The sequence below is a fragment of the Adiantum capillus-veneris genome, chromosome 9 (genome assembly GCF_014529385.1).
Source record: "Adiantum capillus-veneris isolate H3 chromosome 9, ASM1452938v2, whole genome shotgun sequence".
NCBI classification, from domain to species: domain Eukaryota; kingdom Viridiplantae; phylum Streptophyta; class Polypodiopsida; order Polypodiales; family Pteridaceae; genus Adiantum; species Adiantum capillus-veneris.
Window position 1 is genome coordinate 59,243,724 of NC_140939.1, and position 17,712 is coordinate 59,261,435.

At 40.0% G+C, this 17,712-nt stretch overlaps 1 protein-coding gene across 1 annotated transcript in view; it reads left to right on the forward strand.

The window, feature by feature from the left end:
- Positions 1–17,439, forward strand: part of LOC147450544 (uncharacterized) — a 110,440-nt gene extending 93,001 nt beyond the window's left edge. Inside the window, exon 4 of the mRNA XM_086520744.1 lies at positions 17,218–17,439. Within this exon, the coding sequence (XP_086376870.1) occupies positions 17,218–17,271 (54 nt within the window). The 3' untranslated portion in view covers positions 17,272–17,439. The remainder of the gene's footprint in view (positions 1–17,217) is intronic.
- The last annotated feature ends 273 nt before the right edge of the window (positions 17,440–17,712 follow it).

Below are 17,712 nucleotides of genomic sequence, written 5' to 3' on the forward strand. Positions count from 1 at the left end.
GTCTTCCACAACCCCAATATGCTACATGTCCATGTTGACATGCATTATTGTGTTGTGTATTTCCATGACCTATTGGACTTCCCTCGGCCTCCAAAATGTCATCGACCACCTATGTTTTGACCTTGATTGTTATTCTGATGTTCTGCTTGTTGATTTATCTTTCTCATACTTGTCCACAACCTATACCATGTCCTCTTTGTCTTTTTGTGTTCTTGGAAAGGGCCTGCTCAAAATTGTTTCCATCCTGCATAGAGAAATCTTCCTCCAGTGTTTTGTCTTCCACAATTAGTAAGGACATTAAATATGTGAATGAGGGAACACTCTCAAATATGAATTTCATTTTTGAACTTCTTGTATTCTTGATCCAAACCTCATAGGCAAACTTCTACTTTATCATCATAATTGATTGTAACGCCGATTGATGCAAGTGACTCACATATGTTCTTTATCTTCAATGAATAGTCATTGATGGATATATATGTTTTTTTTATGCACAATATTTAGCTTAATCTTCAACTAAAACTTCCTTGCCTTTGTGTTGGTCACATCCAATGATAGTAAAGCACACCAAGCCTCCTTAGGGCTATGAACATCTTATATATGCCCAATTATAGTGTCTTGCACACTCAAAAAAATCCATTGTATGACCTTTTGAGCTCCCTAGTTCTAATCTTTAAATGTCTTTATTTGTGTACCACTCATACCTTCCTTTGGTAGTGGTGGTGTTGTCTCACACTCTCCATCAAATGTAGTCCCAATAAGTTTTGCACATATGGAAATTAATCGTTCTAAACTTCCAATCATGCAATTTATTCTTGTCTAACTTCTCATTGACAATCTCGTTAAGCCCATCATTGTTGGATGGCATGTTTCCAACCCTTCACCAAGTCTCGGAGGAGCCTACTAAATATAGTCAGTTACTACTTGTAACAACAATTTGCATACATACACATGTGGCACTACGCTATATAGTATTTTTGTGCATTGTAGCCAAACTACATCTTTTTGCACCACCAATACGTCGATGTAAATAATCTTGAACCTTAGCATTTCTCCACGTGAACGCACTCTAACTCCAAAATTGGTGTCGAAATGTGTCCAAAATAAAAATTTGGCATCATAGTTCTAATCTAGTGGATAGTCCAAAGAACTAAATAGAACCCTAAGATACACACTCTCCAGAATGAATCACCTCAATCGAGAGATTATTTGATGATGGCCCTCGAGAATATCAAGGTCGCTTTCGAGGCTCCTCCTGCTTGCTTCTCTAAGGTTCTGATACACAACCAAGCTATGATAGCATGTCAAGACATAGAGAAGGAGAGATCTTGAGCTCTTGCAAACACATAAACACTCACAAATATGGAGGCAAAAGACTATACTTCTTCTTCTTCACTAACTCAAGATAAGAGGTCTCCAAAACATAAGGGAAAATACAACATAAAAAGGGAACTAGTACAACAATCTAATGTAAGTTGCTAGTGAGTGAGGTGAGTAGATGATTATGACATCACTTCTGTAGGTAGATCACTCGGTGTAGTTATATTGTAGTATCATTGGCCCAGATATCTGTATCCACCAAGGCACTCCAAGGATGATGACTATCAATGGTAGTTGTCATGTAATGGTCCTGATATTTGAGAAAAGCTTGCTATGAAGTGTGTATAGTATGCACACATGTCAATAAAACTTCTTAGCTCATATAGATTCCTTGGAATAGCCATGCTTTTATTACCTCCAACTTTGATGGATCCATACAGATACCATCTTGAGAGATAATATGACCTAGGTATTGAATCTTCTGAAGGAAAAATTTGCTTTTCCTTTGGTTGAGAAAAAGCTTGTTCTCTCTCAATGCTTGAAAAATCACTCGAAGAAGTTTCTTATGTTCCTTCAAAGTCTTGGAGTAGATGATGATATCATCAAAAAACACTCCAGTGAATTTGCAATAGGGTCTAAATATTTGCTCCATTAGACGATTGAATTTGATTGGTGCATTAGTCAAGCCAAAAGGCATGACTAGACATTCATAAATACCAAGCGTTGTGCAAAACACAGTATTTAGGATACCTTCATCCACTATCCTTATTTGATGATAGCCACCTTTAAGGTCAATCCTACTGAAGTAGGTAGAGCCTTGTAGCTTACCAAACAGATCTTCTACCGGAGCCACAAGAAATCTGTTTTTGATAGTGATATGGTTTGGTGCTCGATAGTCCACACACATATGGTATGTACCATCTTTCTTTTTCACTAAAAAAACTGGAGAATAAAAGGAAGAGGAGCTAGCCCTCACAATAGCTTTGTCAACCAGTTATTGTACTTGCCTCGTGATCTCCTCTTGTTGAGCTTGAGAAAGTGGATAGGGAGGCTTGTTAGGTAGTAAACTTCCTGAAAGGATCTCAATGTAATGGTCATCATCCCCTCATTTTGGAATTAAGCCCATAGAAATATCATCTATGAACACATCTTGGAATCCTTTTAGAAAATTAGACAAGTCTAATTGTTCTTGATTCCTACCATTTACATTTTATGAAACATTAAGATCTTTTAGGGACTCTTTGACAAAAATCATGTACGCAAAAACTGAGCTCTTCATTGATGTATCAAAAGCAGGAGGATCTACAAGTGGTACAATGCAACCACAATCACTAGCATCTATATGCATGCTCTTTTCCCTGTAGGGTGAAGTAGATTCTTCTTTCAAGGAACTTCATTTTGGTAGCCATGCGATCAAACCATGGTGCCCGTAGGATAGCATCCTCATGTTGGAGAGGAGAGATGAAAAAGTCTTCTTTGTCAACATAGCTTTGGGCATAAAGCCTCAACTTCCCAATCAAGGGAGTAACAGAGGCTTGCTATCCCTTGAAAGCTGTGTCAGCCATAATAATATCTCCCATCTCAAAATGCCCAACTTGGTGGCCAACTCCATTTATATGAAGTTGTGAGTAGAGCCAGTGTCAAACAAGATGAAGGCATCATGCTCCCTTACCTTTCCCCACGCATAGGAAAGAGCTGATCCTTTGCAATGAGCATCCTCTTTTGGAGCTTCAATGGTGGAAGCCCTAGGAGTCTCTTTGCGAGAATTTTTATGGGGGCAAGAACGATAGCCATGTCCTTGCTCCCCACACTTAAAACACTTATGGTCCTTGCAAAAAGCTTCAAGCTCTTCAGGAGAGAGTTTTTTTTTGGCTTTGTAAACTCCCTTCTCCTTGGACCATTTGTTGTTGAAAGTGCCTTGGGAAGAATTTTAGGCATTTGTTTTTCCCTTTCCATCATTTTCGTCTTTGTTTTCCATGGGCTTGACATTCCATCTAGACACTTGTTGAAAATTGGGGCTCAAAGCAACCATGGTGTGGTGGATTACTTCCACGATAGAACCAAGACTTTGAGAGTTGACGTATCCGGTCATAACTTCAAGTAATCCCACAGGGAATTGTTGCTTTTTCTTGGGGAAGTCTATCTTTTGGAAGACAGTAGCCTTGAGATGGAAATCCCAAAACTTTTCTATATATTTGTGGATAGAATCATGAGAGAGAAGCTTCAAACTGCGCCATGCGGTGAGCACTTTGTCCTTTGCATCGCTTGCAAGGAATTGCTTCATGATCGAAACTCGTACAGTTTTCCATGTCTTTGGGGCTTTGCCACCACGAAGGCTATCCCACCCTTGACAAGCCTATTTTTGGAAGTGCATAGCTACATGGTGTAGCTTGGAGGACTCCGTGAAGCCCTCGTCTCCAACGGCCACATCAAATGGTTGGATGAAGGCCAACACTTTGTCGGTAGCACCAAAGGTGCTATCATAGGTGAGAAAAGAAATAATCTTTCCTTCCTCCTTGAACTTCTAGAGATTTTGTGACCTTCGCCATGTAGGGTCTGATTTATGATGTCCTCCCCTCTTGTATTTTCTAGGAGATTAGCCTTAGCTTTCGTTGGAAGAGGAGTAAGGTAAAGAAGAAGGAGAAGAGGGTGACCTCTTTCTTTCCCTTTTCTTCCTTTGTTTCCTCTCTTCCCTTTGGAATGACGAGGATAAGGAATATGTGTTAATCTTTTCCTCTTTGGAGGAGTTGGCGATCGTCTAGACCACTGTCTTCATGGCACCACATCTTCAGAGGAACTTAAAGTTTCATTGATTTCTTTCTCTTTGGAGAGAGTCGTTTTTGGGGGGGTCTCTTCAAGAGACCTCCTAAGCTCTCTATCTTCTTTGAGAGAAAGGGAAATCCCATAAGTGTGAAGTTGTTGAGTAACTTATGCTTGCAAAGCAGGGTTGCCCTTATCTGGCTGCAACCTAGTAACGAGATAATTTGCAAACATGGGGGCATCATCATTAGAACCTTCATGTGAAAAATCAAAGCTATCAATGTTCATTCTACTCTCTTTGTTATTTCTATCCATGTTAACAAAATTTGTGTACTTACTTAGTGTATTCGTTGGCAATTCAAAACCTTAGTTGCCACTCCTCTTAGCCTTTGAAAGTTGGCACTTGAGTATCTACACTCACGGCTCAAACTGGTTAATTATAGAGAGTAGTAAAGTGGGTCTAGTATTGCAAAATTGACGAGGTCTAGCTCCTTTTGGACTTCTTATGGCTCAATAATGATAAATCCATAGGGAAGTCTAAAACGATCCCATTATTAAGTCCAAAGCTCCTGAGGTGTGCACCATATCCCACATAATGGGCTAAATAAAACCAATAATAAATCCCAGTCCCACTTACCCTAATATAATTAACAAAATCAACCATTTAAAGGCTACTTAAGAAACTCTCTTCTTAAGCTAGAAAAGAGAAACCAAATGCTCTGATACCAATGTAATAAAAATTTGCCTATTAAATTTGAGAGTAGTGGAAATTAGAGAAAGTACTTTTGAAAAATTACTTTGACAACATAGCGGGTGAACTTAATTGATGGTAGCCAACATAAACATATCTTTTAGTTAACTTGGCATGAAAAATACTTTTGCAAGAGAGAGAGTTTAGAGAACATGATAACAGTTGAGGACCCGACTTATGTGGATTTGGTCTCCCTCCAATAGGCATTTGTATTATAGTTTTGTGCATCAAGAGAGACTTGTTACAATACAATCTTCGTGCTCCTTGTGACCTAGGTGATGCAATGAATATGGAAAGCTTTATGCATCACTAGAATAAAATAAATTTTGTGGAAATCATTAACTATCCAAAGCCTCAGTCCCAAGACCTCAAACACCTTTGAAGGTGGAGAGAGCTAGTAGGGAATGAGGGTAGGGAAGATGAAGAATAAACATTTCATAGGAGAAATAATTATCTCCTCACTTATCATCACTCTTATTGCTAGCATACATAATAGCATAGTAATGAAGATGGAGAAGATGGCTGCAAGATTAAGCATTGAAGCATGGCTCTTGGTAGGATTTTCATTCCATGGCCAAAAGTGTGGTGTAGGCTCTCAACCTCTCTACTTGCTTGGAGAAGGAGAGGGAGCTGTTGCACTTTGCACAATACACAATGAGTGTGTGTGTGTGTGTGTGTGTGTGTGTGAGAGGGGGGGGGGGGTATACCCCTCAAGAATGCCCCATACTTGCTTTGTTCGACCCCCCCCTTGTAGTTGATGATTGAAGCTCATTGGACCCATCAGGCATAGGCAATCAATAGTGTTCTGAGATGTAAAAAGTGATGACAAGGTAAGATCACCACTACTAGTATAGAATCCAGAGTCCAACTTACAAGCTATCATATGACTCACCAACGGGAGCTGGGAAAGCGATTGGTGACGAGGGGCATGGTCCTTAGGGGGACTACAATAGCGATGGATGAGCAATGATTAGAAGAAAGCTTGGAACCGTAAAAGTAGTTTCCTATTTGACATTGAATGAAATTGTCAAAGTGTGACCACTAATTTCTATCAAAATCTTACACATTGTCACAAAAAAGTAGAACCACATAATGCATGCTTATGTACACCACTATTGAAATGCATGCAATTTTCATTTATAGAAGCACAATGAGAGGACTAGACACTACCATACATGGTAAGACCTTCCCAGCGTTCACACACACAAGAACACAAAATCTAACATATTTATGCTCTGCACTATTCCTTGCAATTCTAGACCAATGAAGATAAAAATATGACAAAATTGACATGAAAATGAATCAAAAAATAGCAAAAATAGAAAATGACAATAAAAAATATGAAGATGATTTGGAAGAGGACACACATGACAATCTCTTCACACATGAATGAATCAATCAATTAAATTTGTGCTATCTAGGACTACTAGTGAACCTAGTCTTGTGAACCATAGCAATGAATCTAGTAGATAACCGCTACGATGTATCATGGAACATTGAGACATGGTCATTGAATTCACTAAGAATCACCACAATATATCTCATTGAGAACTATGAAGTTTTCAATCGAGTAGGAACGGCCATGATGTATCAGGGAGAGGAATCATGTTACCCTAGTAGGAGTACACCATGACATGAGCCCATGAGCCAAAACACATGAAGTCTTTGTAAAACCAAGTTTGAATTAAGGGATGGATTATTAAGGTAAGCCCAACTTGTGGCACCATTGTGGGTAATCTTTCTAGCCAATTGGGAAAAGATAAATGATGAGATGGTCCAATAGCAAGAGGGCGCAACCTCTCTAGCCAGTGATTGTAAAGCACTTAGCCTATATTAGAGGCTATTTGATCCCTAATCAATCCATTACACTTTGAGCATAACCACTGTGTCTATACTCTCTCTCTCTTTAAGCTCTTGCACATGTCATGACCTAAATCTAGTCTCCATATCTCTAATCTTAATCCTAATACCATGGTTAATTTGAGGCTTCACCCACCATAGGCTAATGCTAAACCGTTGGGGATTAGGTAACACACTTCTTCAACTAAACTCAAACTAAAGGGAATGGCACATCACACTCATGCGAGATTTGGAGATGTCTCTTACTAACAATAGTTTAAGCTCTAATTGCCTCCATGATATTACTTGAGATCCATGTCAGCAGACCAAGGCCCTCAAACCTCTTTCATAACACTTTCATTGGTAAATGGTATTTTACATTGCGGCCCTACCCAATTGCCCACCCCTTTCTTCCCTTTTCATTAACAAGATGGGCATTTATAAACATTCTACAAGGGAGGGGCCCCATGAAAGGAATAGGAAGAGAGAGAGAGAGCGAGAGAGAGAGATTTTATTATTGTCCTCGAAGGTCAAATATGACCTATGGGACCATAGTTACATGTGATGTAGTATGTGAATGGCTGATGAGTGACTCTAGATGCTCCAGAATTGTGGTGATGAGAGTCACAATGGAGAGCCCACACTATGGCTGGGAGAGGAAATTGTGTAGGTCTAAGTCGTGGCTGGGAGAGGAAATTGTGTAGGTCTAAGTTCGGATGTGACCAAAAGATGAGCACTCTAGTAGTGTGTGGTACTCAGACTCTTGAACTTGCAGTGAGCATAATGTGCACAATCAATTAGACTCTTCTCCATTTCCCCAACACCATTTCTCGGATCGAAGGAAATGAGAGCTAAGCCAAATGGATGCGATAGTGCGTATCACCAACAAGGGGATAGGCTCAAGCATGTAGGTGTGAGTACGGTTTCCTCTTTCAACAAAGAACATGGTTTTGTAGTTGGAGACAATATGGGTGGTGTAATGTATGAAGCGTAACCCACTCGATTTTTGCCAAGACATAATACATTGGCATTATAGAAAAGCTTCACTCACTTGGGAGTCAATTGAAGCATCTGGTAGCAAGTGTAATGCATCCCATCTCCCAAACCACTTCTTTATGTAATGCATACATCCCGTGCTCAAGTTATTGCTTTTATGCATCTTTGGAACTTTTTTGTTTGCTTCCCATGCAATTGTAGGAAGTCGATGTGAGGGGTTTTGATCATGTACTCCACAACCCTTTCAATGCCCATAACTTCAATTGGAATAGATCTTGACTCAAGAAGTAGAAGCATATATCGTGTTTGTGTCTTAGCTTGGAGAAAGTTTGTAACAAAACACTTTTGGACATTCTCAAACTCTTTCAAAGTAGACTTTGAGATGCGCCCGCCCCACACTTCAACTCCATAAAGAAGAACTGATGTCACCAATGCATTCAAAAGGTACTTATTGAGGACCCAACACTTGATGTTTCACGCATTACACATATTGTCAAATGCATAATATGTTCTATTTCCCACTTCCAAACGCCACATAGGACATTCATGCCACTTGTGATTGGATGGAACCTCAAGGCCAAGATACTTAAAGCTCTCAACAACTTCAGATGTCTCGTTTTTGTACACAATGCATGGCTTCTGCTTATGGTTGGTTTTCACAAGCATAACCTTTGTTTTGGATTCATTCACAATCAGCCCACTATGCAAGAAAATGTTCTCAAGGAAAACCCATAAGCTTTTTTGACTCTTCTAAAGTGTGTGCTAGAAGCACTACATCATCCGCATACAAGAAAAGCAAATAGTGACCTCTTCAATGCCTTCTTCTTCCATAAAGTCAAGTACCATTTGTTCCAATTGATTGATGCATACACCAAAGAGAGTTGGTGAAAAAAAACATCCTTGTTTAACCCCAATAGTGCTTACATTTTTTTTTTTTTTCTCTTCCCATGCGCAATTGATTAATCACCTTCTCATAGATTCGACAAACTGCAAGAATAAACTCACTTGGCACTTGGAGTTCTTTAATTCTTCTCTAGAAATTATTACATGGAATCATATCAAAGGCTTTCTTAAAGTTCACAAAACAACAATACAATCACTTGCCTTTCAAACGGATTTCCTTCATGAGAAGACAAAGAGTGACAAGATGTTCAATGGTGCTATGGCATTGACAAAAACCCGCTTGTCCTTTCGCACGCTTATCATTCTCTTCAGCCCAAACACTCAATTTCATCTCCATTATGCACCAAACAACTTTGCCATAATAGACCCTATCATTATAGTCCAGTGGTGGTTTACATTCTTTACATCCCCTCCTTCATGCAAAGGATTAACCCAACTAGTACTCCAATCATAAGGCATACCATGTTGAAGTGCAAGGTTGAATATATCACACATCCACTCATGGGTAAAATCTCTCGTCCATTTGATCATCTCCGGATTGATACCTTGAAGATCTCCCGCTTTGCGAGTGGCCAACTTTTCAAGCCCACCGCAAACATCCTCAATAGTAAAGAAAAGAGGGCATACATGGGAGTGAACCATAAAATGGCACATTGAAAAGAACCTCATGGAAGCTCATTGGTGGTTTAGAGAGAGAGAGAGAGATGCACCTTCTCTCATACCCTTTTTTGACACAATGCTTTCTAATGCTTCTACTCTATGTGGACACCCTCAGAATACACACATGCTACTAGTTCTTTCATCTACTTTATAGTTGATAAGTTTACCCAAAAGAGTCACCCAAACATTGGTTTGATGCCTCATTGAGCATCATTGGAACTAAGGAAATAGGCACATTGAAAAGAACCTCATGAGATCTCATTGATGGCTTGAGAGCTAAAGCAAGGTAGCAATCCCTTGACTCCCTTTAATGCTTAGCTTTGATCAAGTTGCGTGCATCTTCCTCTCTCTCTCCTCCCCATGGTGGTTGTGTCGTCTACATTTAAAAACCTTGAAAGTTCTAGCATGACGTTGCTCAAGGAGCCAATTCGTGATTGCCATTGGTTGTGCTATGGAAGGTATGATTGCAATGGCCCCTCTAGAGTTCAAGTTGTTTGGTATCGTATTGATTCCTAGTATTCAAGGCATGCAATCCCATTGGGAGAGTGCTCACAAAGGAAGCAAGCACACTGGTAGGGGAAATTTTGCAAAGGGAGGGTCACTTTCTCATGGATTTGCATCCATGAGAATGGCTCTTTCTTTTTAATGTACATATAGTTGGGACTTATGAAACCTTTGGTGGTGGTCCTACCCACGACATCAACCAAAATGATGCTTCTCAGAATTGAATCTCCATTAACGAACACTTTGATGGTCCCCTAGAAAAAATCACCTCCAACGCTTAACATCTCCTAAAAAATGATCCCTTACACTGGTGTCATTACAAAATTCCAACAAGGTTAAGCTCATGGCACAATGATTTAACCAAATATAGTAGCACAAAAAACTCTAAGGCGTGAAGGATGTTACTACAACTCGTTAACTCCACATCCTCAGCTAAACGAGAAGCCTCCCAAGAAAAGGAATATGACCACCATTAGGATTCAAAAGTCATAAAAGAATGAAGGGGCCAAACTTCTGTACATATAAAAAAAAATTATAGAAGTAAAAAAGAAATGTAACTTGTATTAAGCACGCCTCTTTGGGTTCATAAGGCTTGAAATATCCTATATAACAAGAGAAACCTACTCTTAGGAGGTAGACTTTGGAAGAACCTAGCCATCCTTGTATGCACTCAATTTTTTTGCTTCTACTATTTTAACATGTTTGGAAGCCTATCAACAAGCACGTCTTTGAAAAATCCTAGTCGACAAAAATCCTCAATGAGATTACTCAATAAAGAAGCGGAATGATCATCTCTATGAGAAAAAGGAAGAACTTTGAAGACTAGAAGCTAGAAGCCAGAGCCAACAAGAACTTTGAAGACTAGAAGCTAGAAGTTAGAGCCCTATAGGATCTAGGATACACCAGAAAACCCAAAGCAACAACAAGGATGGTGTAGCCCCATTTGTGTAATATGATCCATGAAGGCATCCTTCGTATTTGAGGATATTTGTACATCTCTTTCTTGGTTAATATTACTCTTCCACTCACAATTGTGGATGTGACCAAAAAATAAACAATGCCTCTTTGTTATATCAAAGCCAACATAATTGTTTGCAAAAGACACTTGCTAAGAATTGACATAGCCATAGCAACATTAACCCAATAGTAGAAAATGCATCACTAGCTACCAACTTTCCTTATACGTTAGTGCATTTTCTAAGCCAAAATTTGGATGAGCTAAAATTGGAATAATAAAAGTAAAAAATAATGAAACTAATGAAAGATAACCCATCTAAGAGTTTTGAATAGGAAAATTTCTCAACTTGAATGCAATCAGATTGAGATGGTTTTCTTTGAAAATGAATGTTCGCATTAGGGAAATTATAAACTCTCAAATGTGCCCTATAAGGACTTTGACTTTCTCGCTCTTGTCCAAAATGGCGCACAAAAGTTTTTTTACAAATAAATAAAACCTAGTCGGACCTTCTGCATTTAGAATGTACTCCTCAAGATCTATCCATTGCTATATAGCATTCCATCAGATTCTTTATATTCTAGAAGATTCTATTTTTTTATATGACAACTCCATCTTATAAATGGAATCTCTCCCCACATTTTAGCTTCAGTGGGGAGGCCCTAACTTCTACAAATCAACTCCAAATTAGTCCAAGTTTGGGGATTAGAACTTACTTTCTAAGATCTTTTCAATCATATGTTGGTTGATAGTGTTTTGACAAAGCGTTTATGTACTTCATCGGATTTCCCATTTTGGACAAGAGAGGCAAAGTCAAACCTCCTTATTAGTTCCCCTTTGAGAGTCCAAAATGTTTCTAAGTATTGCATTACAGGCTCTTGGCAAGGAGAAGTCCCCTGGTTGGGATGGTATGACAACTAAATTCTTGATGGATTTTTGGGAGGACCTGAAGGCCCCAATCACATTGGATGGAGGGAAAGGGGAATTACACACCCGACACACGAACATCACACCTCTCTATAGCCCATGGTAATCACTGCACCCCAATCCACTAGATTTCACCTTCAAAACTCACAAGACTAATAGCAGACACACCAAACTTTACCAGTTTACGATCGTGCCATAACACACACTATTCTCTCTTACACACACAGAGGTCTGGGGAGATACACACGTCTCAAACACCGACACCATATAGATGGAGCAGAGCAAGGAGAAGAAGGGAGGAAAAAGGAAGAAACAGCACCAAGAATCGACATAATTTACTTCAATTCCTGCCAAAAAACCTCTCTACAAACACCATAAAACCTCGACTACAACTAGCTCGGCATGGAAACCTCGAGCATCAAGAAAATTGCCAACTTTAGCTTTACCACTTATGCGACTCTTCTCGCTGAGAGCGGTCATCAAAAATTCACGGATGCCAACATCCCTGTTGACATCGACCTCCATCGTGCAAAACTCCACCAAGATCTAGCAAAATACTCCCTTCCTCCTAGCCTCCTTCAACTCCCCAAAAGAGAGCTCTCTCCTTCCCGCCTTGGGAGCTCAAAAACACCCCTCCAAGTCCTTCTCCTCTGGCTAAAATCCTCCTCTCCCCACATGCAAAAAATTTGGCCACTTCTGGCGTGGGACCACCTCTTTTTTAGTTCCTTGTTTATTTTTAGCATGCCCTACATATGAAGCCGCCCTATTTTCGTCAAGGATTTCTTGAGTACCAAGTCGCCACATGAATACCTCTGAGGAAGGGCACCAACGGCACCGTCAGTGCTCTCTTACTTGGCTTTCAAAAAACGGAGGCCCTTGAGGGCGCATGAATACACCACACGAGCACCACATCCTCAACTTAGTGCCAGTAGTGTCGTTTCCTTGTTATCGCACACCACCAAACAGCCATCAATGGCCTCAAATTTTCTTGCGTCTGCTAGCAACACTGTTGCGCAGAGTCTAGCTCGCACCATAGCCTCTCTAGCTCCAAGAGCTCCCACTCCTCTACTTGTTGAGTGTGAGCACGTCTCCACGCAGAATATGTACCATAAACTCCTTTTCCATTTCTTTGCATATGGAGTATCCTCATGACACGTGGCGGCTGCACGTGGTTCTCCCCCAATGTGCCTCCAAAATTTTCAAAAAACTTTACATTTATAGCTCAAATTTTCCCTCCTTTTCTACTACCTGCCATTTGGTGCACCCAAACCCAGGGACCAAGCCACGACACCCCCTAGAACATCCCATTGCCGACTTTGAGTTGTACCAGCCGCTTTGCATCTTAATCCCTGCATGGCCTCAAACGACGAGTACCAAAATCACCTGCTAACATTAGGCCGACAACTGGCACACACTACTTCAACTTGTTATATCTTTCTGACCCGGGTTTTGATTTAGGCAGAGTCACTTCCTCCTAGCCCCATATACTAAGCACTACCCTCTTGAACCGTGTCGAGCTCCAAAAGAACCTAGATAGCACACCTATCGAGGCAACCAACCCGACACAAAACTGACCCCTAGCTACATCTTGGCATACAAGACTCCATGATGATTTGAAAAACCCGGCACGCTCCATAAATCAATCACTACACACCCATAGCTCGAAACTGGCTCACACTACCCAGCATCACTTGGCTTATCGTCTCGGATCTCCAATCACTTCTAACTTCAAAGCCCCGTATCTTGCACATTGTGGCGTATCTTGCACACTGTGGCTCCATTTGATGCACTGTATGGACCTGCTCCTTTAGCACTTCAAGCTCTACATATCTAAGCAAAAAACCATCACCTTGGACATTCTTCACCTACCACCCTGAGAGGCCCTATCTGGAGCCTTTTTGGCCTATAAAACCACAAAAGGCATACATCTTCACTATCACTTGCATGCCCAAGCTCTTCCCATTCACTCTAGCTCTTTTCCATGCATTTGTAAGCGTACACATAAATGCATGTGACCTCTGTTAGGGTTGACACACTTTGGATACACCAATGTGTATGGCTAACTAGGCCTTTGTCAAGAAGGCTTATCAAGCCTATCCCACAACACATTTTTTCGGACATTTGAAGCACTTATGTCCCATAATAATGATATCTATGGCATACAAAATCATTACCAAGGTAGCCACTCTTAGAATGGCCCCCCTCTAGAACAGAGTCATCTCCCCTCATCAACACGCGTTTATCAAAGGAAGGTGTATATATGAAAACATATTGAGAGCAATGGTTGGCATTGAGTATATAGCCTTTATGAAGCACAAATATATTTTTCTGCAGCTAGATCCGGACAAGCGTATGACATGATCATGTTCTTCATAAAAGATTTCATGAAATCACTAGTCTTTATGCCTCGCCTTTGTCGGCTTATACACACTCTAGGTGTAAGAAGCCAATCTGAGCTAGTATTTAATAATAGAATTGTAGGCTCCTTCGAAGCCAAAATATTGATTAAGCCAAGATGACCCCCTAGTCCCTCTTCTCTTTTCTATTGGGTCGCAACCTCTAATCTCAATGTCAAGTCATCTACTACACGGGGGGAAATACAAAGATTGACCCTACCTGATAACGACCAGCTACTAGCCAAGATGTTTTTGCATGACTCCCTTCTCATTTTGAAAGCCTATCCTCAGGTTCTTAGGAAGGCCCTTGAGATTGTACAACCATTTTCTATGGCTCCAGGGTTGAAGGGTAGTATTGATAAATCTAGATCGATCTCCTTGATGGAAATTGACTCATTTGACCCATTGATCTAGTCCGAGGAGATTGTGTCTAAAGGTAGTATTTTTTGACATATGGGGCCCCCTTTAGGGGTGGACGTTATTTACATGAAAAGTTTTTAGTGGGTCCTGGAGAAGATCCAAAGGAAAATGAAAAGGTGGGAGTATGTGATGCTTCCCTTTCAGAGTCGGGTCAGAGTGACCAACTCTTTTATGCTTCCTTACATTTCCTTCACCATCCCACTCCTCAAAATAGCCAAATGTAACTGGAAGGAGTTTTTGAAACATGTTAAATATTCTTATGCAGGAAAAACAATAAAGCCTTGGAAATGGATACACTGGGATAATATTTCTTGACCATTGGTCCAAGGTGGCCTCGGAATTCTCAACCCTATTGTTCAGGTTGAGGACATTTGCACCAAGTTTCTTGTCTCAATCACAAGAAAAGACCATTCTTGGCCTATTATGACCAAGGTTATCATAGACAAGGAAAAACTTTTCTCCAAATGTGGTGAGTGTAAAGGGATTAGGGTGCACAACAAACTATTAGCCCCAAGGTGGGTGAGCCTAAGATTGAGTGGACTCTCGGAAGTGTTGGTGACAAAGTCCAATAGAGAAACATGGGCATTGGAATGGGGTGAAGTAACCAGATAATTGAAGAAATCCATCACACAGTGGTCCCTTGGTTGTCTAGAGTTGTTTGAGCTATCATGAATCATTATTGTAGAGGAACTGCAAGAAGGATGAAAAATAAAGGACCTCAGTGATTAAACCACTTCTGTATTAAATACAAATTATTGGAAATTCTCTGTCGAGGTGGCTATACAGTTACAACTCAATGGCATTGAGAAGCTATTTGTCTAGAGGGTTGTAGGAGGCATGGACAATGTCCTGATGGTGACCTATGAGTCTGCTTTTGAGTGGAAATCTTGAAAATGGACCATGAGTAACCAATCTCTGAAGACCCATACCAAGGGCATCTACCAAGTGTTAATACATGAGGCTGATTGGTTTTCCCCTTCAAACAAGCAATGGAAGAAGAAATACTTGGAGGATCAATGGGTATGTTACCGAGAACATTTGGAATCCACAGTGGCCTCAATTTATGAAGATGTTTCTATGGAAGGTACTACGGGGGGCCTTGCCGACAGGAGTCAAGATTCAAGCACATGGTATCGGGACCAATAGATGTTCAGGGTGCAGATTGGCTAGCAAAGACCTAGCAAAACCATTGCCATCCAGTCAAGCCTTGTTTCGTAAAGGATAGGGCTTTTTGCAATAATACGCTACTAGGTACTCTTAACTAAGTTTGGTTGTAACCCTGTGTCCCTCAAGGATCGACATGATCTTGAGGCCGATTTGCATATCTCTTGGTGACATTATAATACAACCACTCACAATTGTGAGTTTTTTTTTTTGGGATAGCACTTCAGAGATATAATAATCCCATAATTTCATTTTGCTACCCTTCAATCATCTTAGGTTACTCCTAGAAAAATAGATGGGGGGAAATGGATGATACTTCCCCTCCACCAATAAAAAGAGAATACATACATGCTATGCAAATATTCTGGCCTAGTTTAAAAAGCATGGAGTGCATTGTCAATTTAACTATGGACCGAAAAAAGAATATTTGATTATTTGGTCATTGGTAATGTGCTTTAATAAGTGGAGTTGCCTCTTTAGGGTCTTCTATTTATTCTTGGTTGATTTTGATAAGATGAGGTCCTTATATTTTAGAGATTGGTTGAATGGTTCTTAGGGTCTTTGTACCACTTCTTCTTGATCATACACAACATCAAATCAATCGTCCTTTGTCCCATTTTCTCTGTCTCATTGACATGATGATGGAGACCTATATGAGAAGGTATGATAGATGAAGAGACCGTGATAGATACGAAGTAGAATATTTTCTCAAGCTCGAGGCAGTGTGCCATATCTACAACTCAAGATAGAAGTCCTTGGCACTTGGACTACACCAAAATGAGAGGGGTAGAGAGAGAGAGAGAGAGAGAGAGAGAGAGAGAGAGAGAAATAAAAGGAATTGGAGGAATCTAAAAAAGTGTCATTGTGTTTGCGTAAGTATGAGTGTATGTTTTTTGGGGGGGAGGGGGGGGGGGGGAGGGACACAATGCATCAATATATCATACCTGTAGAGAAGAAAAAGGCAACTGATATAAGGACTCTCACTGAGGAGATAAATGAAGGTAGCATTGGTTTGATTCTTTTATATAAGCTGATGCAAAATACAAAGTTGGTTGGGGGTAGTTGGCACTGTTGGGTCGTGGGGTCGGCTTCAGAGCTATAGGCTCGGCTTTGAGTGTGCACTCAACTCAAGGCCAATAAGTAGGTAGCATTTCAAATGACATGGCAAGTCACTACGCAACCAAATTCCATATATTGTTAAGTTGGCAAGCCAGATGAAAAGCCAAAATCTAGAGGAATGCTATATTCGAAAGTCCATAGGTGATGATTGCATGGAAATATAACCACATAGCAAGAACCCCAAAATGTCAACTAGCCCTAATGAAAAACAATAAGTGTCTTTGAAAAGTACTAGCATGCTCCAATGCAAGTATCTTGGTGAGTACTTTAATGGATTAAGGAAAACAATAGGTGTCTTTGAAAAGTAATAGCATGCTCCAATGCAAGTATCTTGGTGAGTACTTTAATGGATTAAGGAAAACAATAGGTGTCTTTGAAAAGTAAAGTGCTAACATGCTTCATTGCAAGCAGAGATATGTTTATAGCTAACAATGACTTGTTTCTTACAAAGGAAAAAATACTTGTGTACTTTTAAACCCTATTCTATCTTTTTTGTGATGCAGAGTGGAGTCATGGTTATCCTCATCATTATTGTAGCAGCAATGGGAGCTCAATAGAAATTAACACTGTGGGTTGTAGTATGCCATAGAGTAGCCCCTATTTGGTTCCAAGCACAATTCTCTCTATAGCCTTGCATTTTGTTCAACACTAGTATTGTCATAGCCACAAAAGTATTTTATGAATAATATTTGCATATGACATAGAACCTTCACAAAACTTCTTGAGCATCTTGTAATAAGGACGTGCCTAAGACTCTAAGACTCATATTTGAGTTTTTTTTTTTTTCTAGAAAGAGCCTTTTTGTGTACAATTGTGATTTACTACTTAGCGTGGGTGAGTAGTAAATGTTGTCAGTCTTTATGTAAGCAACATATATAGAGTTGTGATAGGTTGATTACATACCTATGATAATAATTTTAAAGAAATTTAAGGGTTTTCAAGAGAAATTGGTCTAGCATTGAGTCAATTTGGCAAGATTATACACATTTTACCAAATT